Raw genomic sequence first — 16,930 nt, 5'->3', positions numbered from 1 at the left:
AAGGACGTGGAGTCTCCTCCATAAGGAATCAGCCCTGCCAACGCCGTGATTTTAGCCTCCTAAGACTCATTTCAGCTCTGATCTCCAGAACTGTAAGGTAATACATTTGTATTGTTTTAAGCCACTAAGTTGGCGGTCAGTTGTTACAGCAACAACAGGAAACTAATACAATAGTACCAAGATAGCATGTGCCTTTTTCATGCTCATTCCCTCATGTGTGGCTGGAGAATTTTCCAGAGGCTACCTGACATGTGCTGTCACAAGAGACTCAAGGCAGAAGCAGATGTGAGAAGCCAGATGTCTTCTACTGGGATATTAAAGAGACTTGCAAAAACGTAAGACGTTAAAACCCTTCTCACCAAGTTTTTGGTTTTGAAAAATATAGTTATTTTCATTAAAATGTTAATTACGTTAACATGTTTATTATTGATATTTTAAAATAAACAAATACATATTTTAAACGTTTTTCAGTTTTGAGTTCTAACATTGGCTCTACTAGTAGCTACAAACTACATCAACAAAAGCTCTTTGAGAGTTTCCATTGTGGCTCAGCAGGGTAAGAACCCAATTAGTATCCATGAGGATATGGGTTCTATCCCTGGCCTCACTCAGTGGGTTAAAGATCTGGCATTGCCACAAGCTGTGGCATAGGATAAGGATGCAGCTCAGATTATGGTGTTGCTGTGGCCATGGCACAGGCTGGTGGCTATGGCTCTGATTCGACCCCCCCTCTGATTCCGCCTAGGAATTTCCACATGCCTCAGGTATGGCCCTAAAAAAACAAACAAACAAAAAAAAAAGCTCATTGGGGTCCTAAATTATTTGCAAGCAGGTTGTTCATGATCCTAAAATGTTTGAGAACAGGTCTGCTAGAAGCTGAAGCGGGGAGGAAGTTGGGGGAGGGGAGCCTTAGTTCCCAGCGGGGTGGCCGGTGGCCAGGGGTTGATGGCACGCATAAATAAGATGAAATGAATGACAAGAGAGGGGCTTGGGGACTTCAGTCATCTCAGGAACTTTGATCCTGGAATCAGACAAAAGGGGAAGTTTCGTAATGTTTATCAACAGTCCCCTGTGTTTCACTTTCTGTTTCCTGAATTCCTCTGTCTCTTAGCTGACACTGCAAAGAAGATAAATAAAAAGTGGAGGGAGAAAGGAAACAGAAACGAGGAGGGGGTGTGAGAAGAAATGAGAAGAAAACAAAAGAAAGCGAGTGCCCCTTAAAAACAACACAAAACAAAACAAAAGGCAGGGAGGAAATCCAAACACTTACCCCCACTGGTATAACTGCAAGAGAATCCGGATGGCTTCATCGTAGTTCTTGATGGCCAAAGCAAAGTTCCCATGCTTAAAATCCTGGTTGCCAGATTCTTTCAACAGCTCAGCGTAAGTTGTGGGGTCCATCCTGCGAGGAGATGGAGGAAAAGCTGGCAGCCTGCTAGGGCCTCCTTCCCCTGCACAACTGCATCGCTCAGAGTCTGGAGAGGCAGGTTGTTGATCCTGGCCCCTCCCACCAGTGGAGGGCACACTCTGACCACACCCCTCACCACCAGGAGACCAGACCGGGTGTCAGATCTGATGAGACCATTTTCTTTCTCAGTTCTTTCCTGACCTCAGGACCAGTGGCCCAAATGATTCTATTTATTCTGTGTTAATGATCAGCAAGGCTCTGAGGAAGGAGGCTGCTTCCACGCACAAGATGACATAAAGCTGGCAGGTAGGGTGCGCTGGAGAAGTGGCAGCTATTCCCATAACCCGCACTCACATTACTCTCTCCTTTACCCACCACTGCAGCCCTGAAGGAGGCACTGTCCCCATGGTTCATATGAAAAAAACAGTGGCTCAAAGAGGTTCAGGTTACTTGCCTAAGGGTCAGCGAATGGCGTTCCTGGTTCTGACCTCAATTCCAAGTTTCTGCTCTTGACCTTGTATTGCATCGCCCACTCACACAAGGAGTTGAGAGTCCTTCCATTCTCTGAGAACATGGAAAGGAGAGGGGAGGTGCAGTCCTAAAGGCCTCAATAAACAAGGGGCTAGGGTATGGAGCCACAACATCTGCCTCTCCTGCCCTCCTCTCTTCCTAAAAATATTAGTTAAATAAACTTCAGAGTCTTTGTCCCTGAGACTGTCATTGTCATTGACTGCTTCACCCGCCAGGAAGCACTTGCCTCTTTCATGACTCTGGTTTTACTCATTTAGTAGCCCTATGGCCTGGCATAGAATGGGGACAAATATTTGTGGTGTCATGAAATTAAATGCCAGATCCAGAAGGCTGCCTGTTACTATTTCTCTCTTGTGTAAACCAGGCCTGGGTAGGTGGAAAGAAGGGCCTGGAGTCCTGCCCACCTGATGAGCCTCAGGGAGCATTTGTTGAATGAAAATAGTGGAGGAGGGGCCTTGCAGAGCCTTGAGAAGCAGGCACCAAAGAGACAAGGAAAAGGTGAGGGTCAGAAGAGATGTCCCTTAGGATTTTCTTCTCCCAATATGGCAGCAGGCAAGGCAAGGCAGTGGGCAGGCTCTTTAAAATGAGGACACTTCAGGAGTTCCCGTTGTGGCTCAGTAAGTTAAGGATCCAGTGTTGCTGCAAGCTATGGCATAGGTCGCAGACACGTCTTGGATCTGGTGTTGCTGTGGCTGTGGTATGTGCTGGTAAGTATAGCTCCAACTCAACCCCTAGCCTGGGAACTTCCATATGCCAAGGGTGTGGCCCTAAAAAAAAAAAAAAAAAAGAGGACACTTCAGGTGACTGCACAGGCCCTGCACCAGAGGGGTCATGAAATCTATCAAAAGCCTTCCTGACTAGCATGATTCTTGGATAGATAATAATTATTATTACTTGTATCATTTCAAATCTTGTCGAGGGGTTTGGGGGCAGGGAAGCAGACCCAAGCAGATAGAAATGGTGGCTTATTTTAAACCCATATGAGTTTACTGAGCTTTTGAACTATGCTGCATTCTTCAGGCAGAGCTGTACCAGAATGAGGCACATCATCACTAAACAAGTCAGAATACGAAATTCCACCTAGACTTTGCATTAAAGCATCTCTCAATTCTATGGCTCACATTTATACAGAGATGACAGAACATGAAAAAAAATTAAAGAATTGATTAATTAGAGACCAAAAGTATGTTTCTCAGGAGTTCCCTGGTGGTCTAGTGGTTAGGACTTGGCGCTTTCACTGCTGAAGCCCGGGTTCAGTCCCTGGTCTGGGAACTGAGATCCCACATCAAGCCACTGCATCATGCAGCTAAAAATAAAAATTAAAAAATAGGAAATTCCCCTATGGAGCTGTGGGTTAGGAATCTGGCACTGCCACAGTTGTGGTGCAGGTTGTACCGAAGCTCAGGTTCAATCCCTGGCCTGGAGCTTCCACATGCCACAAAACAAAAAAATAAAAAGGCATTTTCTCTTTCAAATATTGTCAGTCAGGTATCCAATAAATAATTTTTAAACTAGCCATGATCGGACAGCTAGAAAAAGGAAACGGCTGTAACAACGGACAAAGGGTTAATACCCTTCTCTTATAAGTATCTTTTCACTAAAGAAAGGACCAACACCCTGACCGAAATGCATCAGGTCCTAAACAGAAAATTCACAGAGGTGCAAGTAATTGTTAAATTTATTGAGAGTGGATACCTAGGACCACCCTCACTAGTAAGCAAAGAATTGAAGAATTAAAACAACAAGGTATCACTGGGAAATACCTAAAAGAATGACCTCAAATGTTGGGACCTGTCATATCCTGCTTATAGGGGGAAATATACTATAACTGAGCAGGACCCTGTGAGGACTTCTCAGAGTGGACCCCTACTCATGTCCTCCGCCTGCCTTTCAATCTAAGAACAATTTAATCAGAGAAGTGAGAAAATACAGAAAAAAAGGGACCCCAGTTTAGCAAGACAGAATAATAATAGTTTAGCCTTTCAACAAAGTCAAGGACCTTTAGTTCTTCCTCAAGGACTACAGATAATATTCTGAGCCAAATCCTTGGAGCTGTTTTGCAGGGGCAGAAGCCCCCACCAGGTGGAAGGAATTAACCGTAGGCTGCCCACAAGCACGTAGTAGAACCCAAAGGTTGATGAAGCTGACTCTCAATTACCTCACCAGCAACCAATCAAGAAATGTCCACAAGCTGATCACGCCCTGCTGAACTCTGTAAGACGCCTCACTACAGTCCTTGAGGCACCAGTCTTCGGTGTTTCCTCTTTGCCTGGCAATTAAAGCTACTTTTTCTGTTTTCTTCGACTCTGTCTCCACATTTCTATCTGGCATAGGTGTACAGAGGGAGCCAATATTTCCGCAACAATACTTCATCACGGATAGATTTAGCCTATGGATGTTTGCCACAGTAAAAAACCGGAAATAACCCTAAATGTTCCATAATGTGTAACGGATTTGAATCTGTTATAGAACATCCATATGGTAGAACACCACGCAGTTATTTTAAAGAATCATGTTGTAAAAGAACATTTAATGATAGGCTAAGTTAGTAAATGAAAGATACAGGCTCCGTAAAAAGGCATTTAATCCCAAATGAAACGTTAAACACATCTAATGTATTGAAAACACACTACAATGTTAACAGCCACATCATTGGAATCAGGCAGGGTTTTAATTTTCCTCCTTAAGCTTTTGTGAATTTCCAACCGCTCTAGAATGCGCCACCTTCACAATCAGACGATACATGCTATTAAAATGAGACTCTTCAAGGGCTTAATCGAAGAATTCAAACACAAAATGTTTCTACTGGATTTACAAATACAACAGAAACGATTCCTGTCCGAATTTTTTTCATACACCTCTAGGGACCAAGAGGGAGCTCTTAATGTTACATGAACAGACATCAAATGTATTCATCCACTTATAGCTCTGCTTGTTCTTGGTGCGATCATATGACAGGGGGAAGGGAAAATACCATCCACACAGAAGGTTTTTTGCTTCTCGACAGGATTTTCTTTTGTGTGTGTTTTTAGGGCCACACCCTCGGCATATGGAAGTTCCCAGGCTAGGGGTTGAATCAGAGCTGTTGCTGCTGGCCTACACCACAGCCACAGCAATGCCAGATCCCAGCAGCGTCTTCGACCTACACCACAGCTCACGGCAACGCCCAATCCTTAACCGACTGAGTTAGGCCAGGGATGGAACCTATGTTCTCATGGATACTAGTCAGATTTGTTTCCACTGAGCCATGACGGGAACTCCTCCACAGGATTTATTGACCATCACAGCCTCATTATAAGGAAAAAAGCTTTATATCTCTGTCTGAACATTTAGGGCCTCGTTGTTGAGACTTTTTTTTAAAAAACAGGTGAGCAGTCTCTTTGTAGGATGAAACAGTTAAATACAAGTGGTGATAATTTACCGTAAAAACAATACCCTCAAGAATAAATACGTAGTCTACAACATCACTTATAGGTGGACTTTTAAAAAAGTGATACAAATGAACTTATTTACAAGACAGAAACAGACTCACAGATTTTGAAAACAAACTTATGAATACTAAAGGGGAAAGGTGGAGGGGGTGGGGAGGTAGGGGGAGATTGGGGGTTTGGAACTTCTTAGGAGTCAAAGGGGACAGAGATTGGAACAGTGAGAAGGCAAGCAGGTTTACTGACCAACAGAGTGGCTGGGAACACTGAGCAGAGAGAACTCAGGCTCCCCACCGGTAGGAAAAGCGCATCTTTTATAGGCTGGGGTCTGTGTGTTGGGTCACATAGTCTCAAGGAAATAGGGAAGGGGGATAGGGAAAGAGAGAAGGAGGATTGGGAGTTCCAGTTGTGGCACAGTGGTTAATGAATCCGACTAGGAACCATGAAGTTGTGGGTTCGATCCCTGCCCTTGCTCAGTGGGTTAACGATCCGGCGTTGCCGTGAGCTGTGGTGTAGCTTGCTGACTTGGCTCGGATCCCGAGCTGCTGTGGCTCTGTTGGCAGCTACAGCTCCGATTGGACCCCTAGTCTGGGAACCTCCATATGCCACAGGAGCGGCCCAAGAAATGGCAAAAAAGACAAAAAAAAAAGAGAGAGAAGGAGGATTTAGGGCGTCGTGTACAATTTTAATAGTTCCTTCTGCTATATTTGTCTTGAGGCTTAACAGTTCCTTAGGTTATCATTGTCCTGGGGCCTCCATCCATGGCCTGGTCGATAAGGTTAGAAATGTCAGGGACATGTTTTTTGTTGGTTTGGGCATCCATAACCGTGCCTGGGGGCCTAATTGGAACTTGATGACATTGCGGTTTCCGTGTCCTCCATTTGCAGTCACCACCTAACAGGACTGGCATATGAACACTACTGTATATCAGTGGGGACCTCCTGTATAGCACAGAGAACTCTACACAACATTCTGTGATAATCTATATTGGAATGGATATGTGTATATGTATGGCTGAGTCACTTGGCTGTTCAGTGGAAATTTGCACGACATTGTAAATAAACTATACTTCAAAAAAATTAAATTTTAAAAAAGGATAAATATGTAGTGAGCACCTACTACATGCTTTATATCATCATGTTATTTCATCCTTACAGGAGGTAGACTTGATTATGTCCCCATTTGACATATGAGGGAACTGAGGCAAGAAGAGGTGAGTACCTTGCCATAGAATCCAAACCCAGGTACGCTGACTTTGAGAGAGCCAAGGCAGAGGCTGATCTGTCACATGCAGGCAGACCCCACAGTGTGTGACATTGGCTGGCACGGAGCGATCACACCCCTGCACTTTCGGTTTTGTCAGTGGAGCTAACGCTAAAGATTAGAACGCAAAGAGAGCTTCATAGGGGCGGAGTCCTCTTTGGTTCAGTTTCACTACGTCCTTAGGAGGATTCAAGGAGCAGTTGCTGGGAGGTGGCCAGGGCTGCCAGGCAACAACAGAGGAAGCAGATGCAAGAAAAATGCAAATGCGCTAGAGAGGTTTTGAAATAAGCAAGGGTGGAACCAAGCAGACAGATGCCAGGTGGCTGTAGTTGTGTGTGTGTGTGTATTATGTGTATTGGATAGTTGCTTTACAATGTTGTGTTAGTTTCAGGCATATACCAAAGTGATTCATTTAAATATCTATATTCTTTTTTTCTATTCTTTCCATTATTGTTTCATTGTATATATACACATGAAGTTCTACAACTGACTTAGAGGGTGGGCTCAGGGCAGCTGAAAGGGGCAGAAGGAGTTTCCATCCCTTAACTGGGTACAACTTGACTTTTTTTTTTTTTTCTTTTATAGCAGCACCTGCAGCATATGGAAGTTCCCAGGCTAGGGGTCAAATTGGAGCTGCAGCTCCCAATCTATGCCACAGCCACAGCCACCGGGGAACTGAGCCTCAGCTTCAACCTACACTACAGCTCACAGCAAAGCCAGATCCTTAACCCACTGAGCAAGGCCAGGGATCAAACCTACATCCTCACAAACACTATGTTGGCTTCTTAACCCACTGAGCCACAGTGAAAACTCTGACTTTTTTTTTTTTTTTTTTTTTTTGGCTATACCAGTGACAGGTGAAAATTTCCAGGGCAGAGATCAAACTTCTGCCACAGTAGCAACCTGAGCCACAGCAGTGACAACACCAGATCGTTAACTGCTAGGAACATCAAGATTTGACATCTTCGCAACAAATTTGTTGATTCTTTTTGGGTTTTGGTGGTGGTGGTTTTTGTTTTAATTAAAATCCTTTCAAAATACCCCCAAAGTAGTCGATCCAAGATCAACTCTGGAAAGCTGGGAGTACAGACGATTCTAAACTGAAGCCAGAGAATTGCCCTTTGAGAATAATTCTTAAAACCAACTCTTTCTGGCTCCCATGGGAAGGTGGGCACAGATAGTCCAGGATAAGAATTCAAAGTCAGAACTCATTCTTGGGATTCCAACTTGTTTTCTTTGCTTTTCTTTCTTTTTTTCTGGGCAGAAGGGGTGCGATTTCCACACTCCTCGCACTATCTTATTCCCCCTCTGAGCACTGTGCCATCTCTCTTACCCCACATAACATCAAACACACAGAGATTAATAATACCTGCAATCAGAAGATAAATTCTCATGGAACTACTTCTGCACCATATTTTGGCACGTGGGGGTCACAGGTTATGCTGAGTAAACTGGGCCATATACCCTCCTGTTTAGCACCTGTAGTAGTACAACTAGAAACTAGTTCACTGCTCCATAGCTACCCTATAAATACAGAACCTTAAGTTTCTATCCTATTAATTCCTCTGACAAACAGAGCAAAGACATGCAAAACAAAGATACAAGCCAATAAAACTGCTATTGACCTTGCAAAGCAAGCATGAAGAAAATTTTCTGACATGATTTCCTGAAACAGCTTGTTTTTTGTCTGAGAACCATTTTAGGCTATTAATCAAGTTTGATCTCTATGGTTCAGAATTTTCAATACAGCCAATTTAAAGTACTGTTTCCCTTGATATGCATATTAAGACTTGACTCACCTCAGACTGACTCACTCTTGTCTTGCAACTAATCAAAACGTGGGATAAATGAGTTTGTGATTAACAGATACCTACTAATATATATAAAATAGATGAAGAACAAGGACCTACTTATAGCACAGGGAATATACCCTGTAATAACTTATAATGGGAGAGAATATAAAAAATACATATATTTGTCTGTATACATATACACAAAACTGAATCACTTTACACTACACTTGAAACTAACACAACATTGTAAATCAACTACATTTCAATTAAAAAAATTTTTTTTTTTTTTGCTTTTTAGGGCTGCACACATGGCACATGGAAGTTCCTAGGCTAGGGGTCGAATCAGAGCTACAAATGCCAGCTTATGCCACAGCCATAGCAATGCCAGATCTGAGCTGCATCTGCAACCTACACCACAGCTCACAGCAACACTGGATCCCTGACCCACTGAGCAAGGTCAGGGATCAAACCCGAATCCTCATGGGTACTAGTCGGATTCATTTCTGCTGCACCACAACAGGAACTCCTCAATAAAAATTTTTTAAAGCATGGGTTTTGTTAAATTCTGTTACAAATCAAACATGTCAATATGTGGAGAAAAGCAGAAGCAGGACTCCTGGGAAGGTTAATTATATTTACACTGCTTTACAATTTGATGTCTACAGGTATAAATTAAAACAAGACAAAAAAATTCCAAACAAAAACAAAAACCTTATATCCATCCAACCTGAGAAAACAGAGATTTTGAAAGAAAATCCATGGTAATAAGAATATTTTAAATTTCTTAATATATAAGTATATATGTATATACTTATATATAAATACATATATATATATAAAATTCTCACAGAATTTTTTTTTTTTTTTTGCTGCACCTATGGCATGTGGAAATTCCTGAGCTAGAGCTCAAACCCAAACCACAGAATCGATCACAGCTACTTCAGTGACAAAGCTGGATCCCTAACCCACTATGCCACAAGGGAACTCCCTTATAGAAGCTTTTTTAAAAAGTTTCTTATAAAAGAACCACTAGTACTCTTAAAATTGCAAGATTTATATGGAAAAAAGCTTACTAAAAAAGATTGTCTTGGATTTTAATGTTTAATTTTAATATTCAATATGGTTCTATTGGGGCAAATTCACTATTATAAAATATCAAATTTTCTCTGTTAACATATTTTCAACAAAATTTCAATTGAAAAACAGGATACTTAAATTAATGCAAGAATTCTCAAAATCATCTCAAAGAATAAACAAGCAGTTCCCACTGTGGTCCAGTGGGTTAAGAATCTGACTGCAGTGGCTTAGGTCGCTGTGGAGGTGCAGATTCAATCCCTGGCCCAGCATAGTGGTTAAGGATCTGGCATTGCACAGCTGTGACATAGGCCACAGCTGTGACTCAGATTCAATACCTGGCCTGGGAACTCCTGTATGCTGTGGGTGTAGCCAAAAAAAAAAAAACCAAAAGAATAGACAGGACAGAATAGCAAAGAATTTTTTTTGGCTACACCTGTGGCAGGCAGAAGTTCCTAGGCCAGGGATCAAATCCATGCTGCAGCTGCAACCTGTGCCACAGCTGCAGCAGCGGCCAGATTCTTAACCTACTGCACCACACAGGAACTTCCAACCAAGACATTTTTAATAAAAAAAGAATATCAAGGAGTTCGCATTGTGGCTCAGAGGAAACAAATCTGACTAGGAACCCTGAGGTTGTGGGTTTGATCCCTGGCCTTGCTCAGTGGGTAAAGGATCTGGCATTGCCATGAGCTGTGGTATAGGTTGCAGAGGCCACTCAGATCTGTCGTTGGTGTGGCTGGCAGCTGTAGGTCCAACTGAACCCCTAGCCTGGGAACCTCCACATGCCACGAATGCAGCCCTAAAAAGCAAAAAAAAAAAAAAAAAAAGAATATCAAGAGAAAATCTTCGCTAACATTTAAAATGTACTTATAAGACCTAACTAATCTTTAAAGTGTGATACTAACATGAAAGCAAGCACATCAGTGGAACAAAACAGAATATCCAGAAATAAACATAAATAATAAAAGAATTCTAAGTGTGGGAGTTCCAGTCGTGGCTCAGTGGTTAACGAATCCGACTAGGAACCATGAGGTTGCAGGTTCGATCCCTGGCCTTGCTCAGTGGGTTAAGGATCCGGCATTGCTGTGAGCTGTGGTGTAGGTTGCAGACTCGGCTCGGATCCCTCATTGCTATGGCTGTGGTGTAGGCTGGCAGCTACAGCTCCGATTTGACCCCTAGCCTGGGAACCTCCAAATGCTACGGGAGCAGCCCAAGAAATGGCAAAAAAGACCAAAAAAAAAAAAAAAAAGAATTCCAAGTGTGGAAAAAAAGGTAGCTTTTAAAATAGACAGGGAGGAGAGTTCCCTTGTGGTGCAGTGGTTTAGGGATCCTTCATTATCACTGCAGCAGCTTGGATCACTGCTAATGGCGCCACACGTCTTAGGTGCGGCCAAAAAATAAAATAAATTTTAAGATAAAAAATAAGACAGACAGGGAAAGAATGCATCTGTAGGCACAACTGATGAGATATCTGGAAAAGAAGTAAAATTTCTAATCCATACTATTTGGTAGGCTGAATAATGGACACCATACCCTCCCCCAGAGATACCCAAGACCCAATTCCCAGAAACTATGAATGTATTACTCAACGTGGCAAAAGAGCTTTTGTCGATGTAATTGAGATTACAGACCTTAAGACAAAGCCATAATCCTGGATTATCTGAGTGAGCCCCATCTAATCACATGTACCCTTAAAAGCAGAAAATCTTCTCTGGCTGGAGGCAGGAGGATATAGAGGAAAAGGAAGGTAGCAGATGGCAAACATAAGAAAAACTAGCTCCATCACTGCATGCCTCAAAGGTAAGGCAATGTGAGGAGAAATGGAGCTGGCCTTGGAAACGGAAAGAGGCTCCTGAGTGACAGTCAGGAAACAGGACCCTCAGTCCTACAGCTGCAAAAAACTGGATCCTGCCAAAAACACAAGTGAGCTTAGAAGACCACCCGCCATAAGAGTCCAGCCAGCCAACAACTTGATTTCAGCCTTGTGAAACCTGCCACGCAAACCCAGACTTCTCACCTACAGACTGGGAAAGAATTCATCTGCTTGGTTTTAAGGCACTAAATTTAAGGCCATTTGTTAGAACACCAATACACATCATATACCAGAAATTCATTTTAAGTCAATGAAAAAAAGGCTAGTGTGAAAAAGACGTCACGGCAGTAAAAAGGAACTCTTGTTTCTTGGCAGACATAACAATGTAAAGATCTTCAAAGACATTATGTTAAGCAAGAGAAGCCAGATTCAGAAGAGTATAAACTGTGTGATTCCATTTGGCTGGAGCTCTAGAACCAGCAAATCTAAGAAACCAGAAGAACAGTTGCCAAGGGAGGGAGAACCACTGACTGCAAAGGGGCCCTGAGCACACTTTCTGAGGGGATGGAAATGTGCTCTGTTTTGACTGGGGTGGTGGTCACACAGGTATACACATTTGTTAAAGCTCATTGAACAGTCCCCTTAAAAACCTGTGCATTTTATTACAAGCAAATACCTCATTTTTTAAAAAGCAACAAGAAAAAGAAACCATAAAAGCACTAAGAGAAAATACAGCTACAAATCTTAGATCATCTTCACTGCTCCACGATGGCACTTGGTAAGATCTCATCAGGTACCAATACATACGGCCTTTGACCCAGCAGCCACTACTGAGAATCAACATTACAGACCAACTGCACACATAGGAAATGGGAGAAGTACAAGATTATTCACTGTCAGATTGCTTGTAATAATAAAAGATTGGGACCAGCTTTAATGCCCATCAACAGAGGACCAGTTTAATAAATTATAGTGCAGTTCCCACAACGAAGTATTACACAAGTTTTGAAAAAGAAAGGAAGAAAAAGAATGAAGATGCTTTCTAATTTACTGATCTGGGATAACCTGCAAAATATATTTGCAAAAGGCAAATTTAGAATAGTGTGTACATTATGCTCCCTTTTCTGCAACATTTTTTTTTTCACTTTTCGGTCGCACCCAAGACATATGGAAGTTCCCGGGCCAGGGATCGAATCTGAGCTGGAGCTGTAACCTACACAACAGCTGCAGCAACACTAGATCCTTAACCTCTGCACCAGGCTGGGGATTGAAATGGCACCTCCACAGAGACAAGCCAGAACATTAACCCACTGTGTCACAGTGGGAACTCCTCGTGCAACATTTAAAAAAATAAAGCAGAGTTGAATAAGAATATATATTTGCCTTTGCTTATATATGGATAAAGAATCTCTAGAGGAGTTCCCGTCGTGGCGCAGTGGTTAACGAATCCGACTAGGAACCATGAGGTTGCAGGTTCGGTCCCTGCCCTTGCTCAGCGGGTTAAGGATCCGGCGTTGCCGTGAGCTGTGGTGTAGGTTGCAGATGCGGCTCGGATCCCGCGTTGCTGTGGCTCTGGCGTAGGCCGGCAGCTACAGCTCCGATTCGACCCCTAGCCCGGGAACCTCCATATGCCGCGGGAGCGGCCCAAGGAAATAGCAAAAAGACAAAAAAAAAAAAAAAGAATCTCTAGAAGGATGCACCAGAAACAAAATTATTTTACCTTTTTTGGGGTATGGGGTGGCCAAGGGAGAGGGGAGACCTAATCCTACCTTTTCATTGTAAATTTTTCGTATTTTTTGATTCTTGAATTACATAAATTCAAGAAAATTTTAAAGCAGTGAAATAAATTATATATAATCACATTCGAGAAGACCATTGGAATGATACCAAAAGTAGAAACATATAGTGAATGGCACCAATTCATTAAAAAATTTAAATTTTTGTACATCAAAAAGCCCTGAAATTAGCTTAATAACACCCTAAGTCAGCAAGAGTATGGGCGGGGAGTCACTCTCACAGCTGATGGCAAGATTAAGTGATACAGCATCTGTCGGCAGAAATGCACGAAATTTTCACACAGCTGCTGGAAATTTATTCTACAGACATTTCATTTAAGTACATGGGGATGTTAACTACATCACTCTTTGTCAAAGTAAAAATGATACAAATCCAAGAGTCCAACAAGTAGAGATGTTTACATAAAAAATGTACATCTCAGTATGGAACACTATAGTTGCTAAAAATGTAAGACAGATCTAAAATACGAAATCTAATAAAAATAATACAAAAGAACTTCGTCACAAAACAGAAACACACTCAAAGATTTTGAAATCAAACTTATAGTTACGAAAGGGGTAAGGCTGGAGGGATAAATTAGGAGGTTGAAATTAACATATATACACTACTATATATAAAAATTTTTTCTTCTTTTGATGGCTGCACCTGCAGCTAGGGGTCTGATCAGAGCTACAGTGGCAGGCCTATACCGCAGCCACAGCAACTCAGGCTCCAATCTGCATTTGCAATCTATGCAGCGGCTTGCGGCAACACTGTACCCTTAACCTGCTGAGTGAGGACCAGGGATGGAACTGCATCCTCCCGGACACTATGTCAGGTTCTTAACCTGCTGAGGCACACAGGAACTCCATATATATAAAATATTATATATATGTCTGGGTCACTCTGCTGTACAGCAGAAAAATTGGCACATTGTAAGTCAACTATACTTTAATAAAAAATATAGAATAACTGTTACTGCAAAAAAGTAAGTAACAAGGACCTACTGCAGAGCACAGGGAACTCGACTCAACACTGTAATAACCTACATGGGAAAAGAAACAGAAAAAGAATGGATGTATGTCTAGGCATGGCTGATTTACTTTGCTGTACACTTGAGACGAACACAACACTGTAGGTCAACTATACTCCAATACAACTTTAGAAATAATAATAATGAAAAAAGTAAAATAAAAAATAAAATAAGAGGAAGAGATGGCAATGAAGGTGAGTAAACCAAGTTGGAGAACAATTTGGAGAACAGCTTGGAGAGCAGGAGGACAGATTTGTGCATGTGTATATTTTCACTTGATCTTTAGAAGTTCTGGAAGGACAGACACTTAAGGAATGCATAGGAGCAGTGATCTCTGTGGAGCAGATCTGGGAATGGGGAGGCCGCTCCTGAACTATGTCTAAGAGAACACATTTCTGTTACCTCACCCAGTTCATGGTTGCACACGTTCTTACTGCAGCCCTAGGAGCATAACACAACACCCCTTTCAATATGTTCACGGAACTTTATAAATAGGATTTCTGAAGTGAGATGGTTAGACCAAAATTTCCAGAGGAAGGAACCCAAGGCTCAGAGACTCAGGGCCTGGCCACAGTCACACAGGAGTGAGCACAGGACTAAGACCCGTGCTGACTTCTGCCTCCTCCTGGGATCCCTGGTCCACACTACCTGTGGGTGGGAGGAAAGCCAGGCCCCCCCACCAACCCCCACCACCCGTTCATGAAGGTTCAGGTGAGTGGTCTGGCAATCCCTGCATGTTATCTGAGTGTGATGCCTGCAACATTTACAGAACCTTTGCTTTGTTTACCCAGCAGAGAAAAGATTTTGTTAAAAACATAGCCCTAGGATTTGCCTGTTTTATAGGGGTTCCCTGAAATTACCAGTCAGTTAAGCAGGTACAGCTGAGGAAACCCAGGATGCAAGGCCTTGGATGAAGGGTGGGAGAGGTCAGCCCTGTAATGTCTGAAAATGGCCCCAAATCATTCTCTACTGCAATTGCTCCTTTGAAAGGGGCCAGGGTTGTGGAGGCAGGCCGAGGGCCTCAAGCAGGCTCTGGGGCTGGACCTGTAGGCCAGAGTTCCCTGAGAGTCCCCTTCCCTAGGAGTTTTTTGGTTTGTTTTTTGTTTTGTGCTTTTCAGGGCCACACCTGCAGCATATGGAAGCGCCCAGGCTAGGGGTTGAATCAGCTACAGCTGCCGGCCTGTGCCACAGCCACAGCCACATTGGATCCAAGCCAAGTCTGCGACCTACACCACAGCTCTTGGCAACACCAGATCCTTAACCCACTGAGCGAGGCCAGGGATTGGACCCACACCCTCATGGATACTAGTCAGGTTTGTATCACACTGAGCCACAATGGAAACTCCTCTGGGAGGTTTTGTTTGTTTTTGTCTTTTGTCCTTTTAGGGCTGCACCTGTGGCATATGGAGGTCCCCAGACTAGGGGTCGATTTGGAGCTGCAGCCACTGGCCTACGCCACAGCCATAGCCATGCCAGATCCGAGCCGCATCTATGACCTACACCACAGCTCATGGCAAAGCTGGATCCTTAACCCACTGAGCAAGGCCAGGGATCGAACCCGAAACCTCATTGTTCCTAGTCAGATTCGTTTCTGCTGCGCCACAATGGGAACTCCTCCTGTGGGGTTTTTGGACTGGAAATTTGGGAAAAGTTTCTCTGATGGTGGCAGTTGGGGTAGGAAGCTCCAGGGGTGCAGCTTTACCCCTCACTCTGAGAAGAAAATATCCTGGGGAGAAACACCTATACCTAGAGAGAGGAGAGGCAGAAGGAGGGGCTTCTGGGCCCACGGTCCTACATTCCCGTCTCTGAGGCCCAGAGGCTCCCCTCCCTTTCCTGGTTACCTAAGACAGTAGCAGCCTTCCAGAATTTTCCTCCTTTTGCCTAAGTAGTTGGGCTTTTTTCTTTCATTCACCAGAAAGGAAGTGAGAGTGGCTTGCCTATTATCCCCCTCTCGATAACTTCAACAACTTCGCACTAGAAGTACAGGGTCTCTATCAGGGTGTCCTGCCCCTCCCACCCCGGCACCTCTGGTCACAGTATTCCTTCCAGCAGGGCCTGAGGAGGCCTCAGAATCCTTTCAGCAACGTTCACTCTAGGTGGCCACATATGAAGGCCCCAAATGAATCCTTCCCAATTGCATAACAAAGATTTAGGCCAAAATCGATTTGCGCTCCAAGCACAAATACCCAAAGTGCCCTAAGGAGGGAACAGTAGGCCAAAGCAAGTCAGGAGTTCCCTCACCTCACCCTCAGTTTTGTCTCCCCTAAGAGGTACACAAGCCCCTGAACAGCTGTCCCCAAGCTGGGTTCACATACACCCTCTGGAGGCACAGTCCTCATCAGCCTGGATCACTACAATATCAGCCTTGTCATTTTCTCTCTGTGGCCCAGACTCACCCAGCTCCTGCTCGGCCTTCCCATCACCATCAGGGAGATGGTCCCCAAATCCATGAGATCATGTGCTCTGTCCATGTTAAAAAAGCCTCCAGGGAGTTCTTGCTGTGTCTCAGTGGGTTAATGATCTGGCTTGTCTCTGTGGTGTTGCTGGTTCGATCACCGGCCCAGCACAACCGGTTAAGGATCTGGTGTTGCCACAGCTGTGATGTAGGTTGCAGATGCGGCTAAGATCTGATCCCTGGCATGGGGACTTCCATGTGCCGTTGATGTGGCCAAAAAAGGAAAAAAAAAAAACCACTCCAGGATCATAAGGCCCCACACCCCACCCCTCTTAAGCATAATTTCCATGGAAGTTCTGGAGGACTTTCATATTCTGCGGCCCTTCTCCCCTCTACACTCTAACCTCCTGCAA

General features: G+C 43.5%; 1 protein-coding gene across 2 annotated transcripts in view; it reads right to left on the bottom strand.

Annotated features, from left to right (window-relative positions):
* Nucleotides 1–16,930, bottom strand: part of TRANK1 (tetratricopeptide repeat and ankyrin repeat containing 1) — a 110,110-nt gene that overhangs the window by 82,962 nt on the left and 10,218 nt on the right. For both annotated transcript variants that reach the window (XM_047770156.1, XM_047770157.1), the window contains exon 2: nucleotides 1,271–1,402. In XM_047770156.1, the coding sequence (XP_047626112.1) occupies nucleotides 1,271–1,402 (132 nt within the window). The remainder of the gene's footprint in view (nucleotides 1–1,270; nucleotides 1,403–16,930) is intronic.

This window comes from Phacochoerus africanus, chromosome 1, assembly GCF_016906955.1.
Source record: "Phacochoerus africanus isolate WHEZ1 chromosome 1, ROS_Pafr_v1, whole genome shotgun sequence".
Lineage (NCBI taxonomy): Eukaryota > Metazoa > Chordata > Mammalia > Artiodactyla > Suidae > Phacochoerus > Phacochoerus africanus.
The sequence above is the reverse complement of the archived record's forward strand: the minus strand, read 5'-3'. Positions and strand labels throughout refer to the sequence as shown.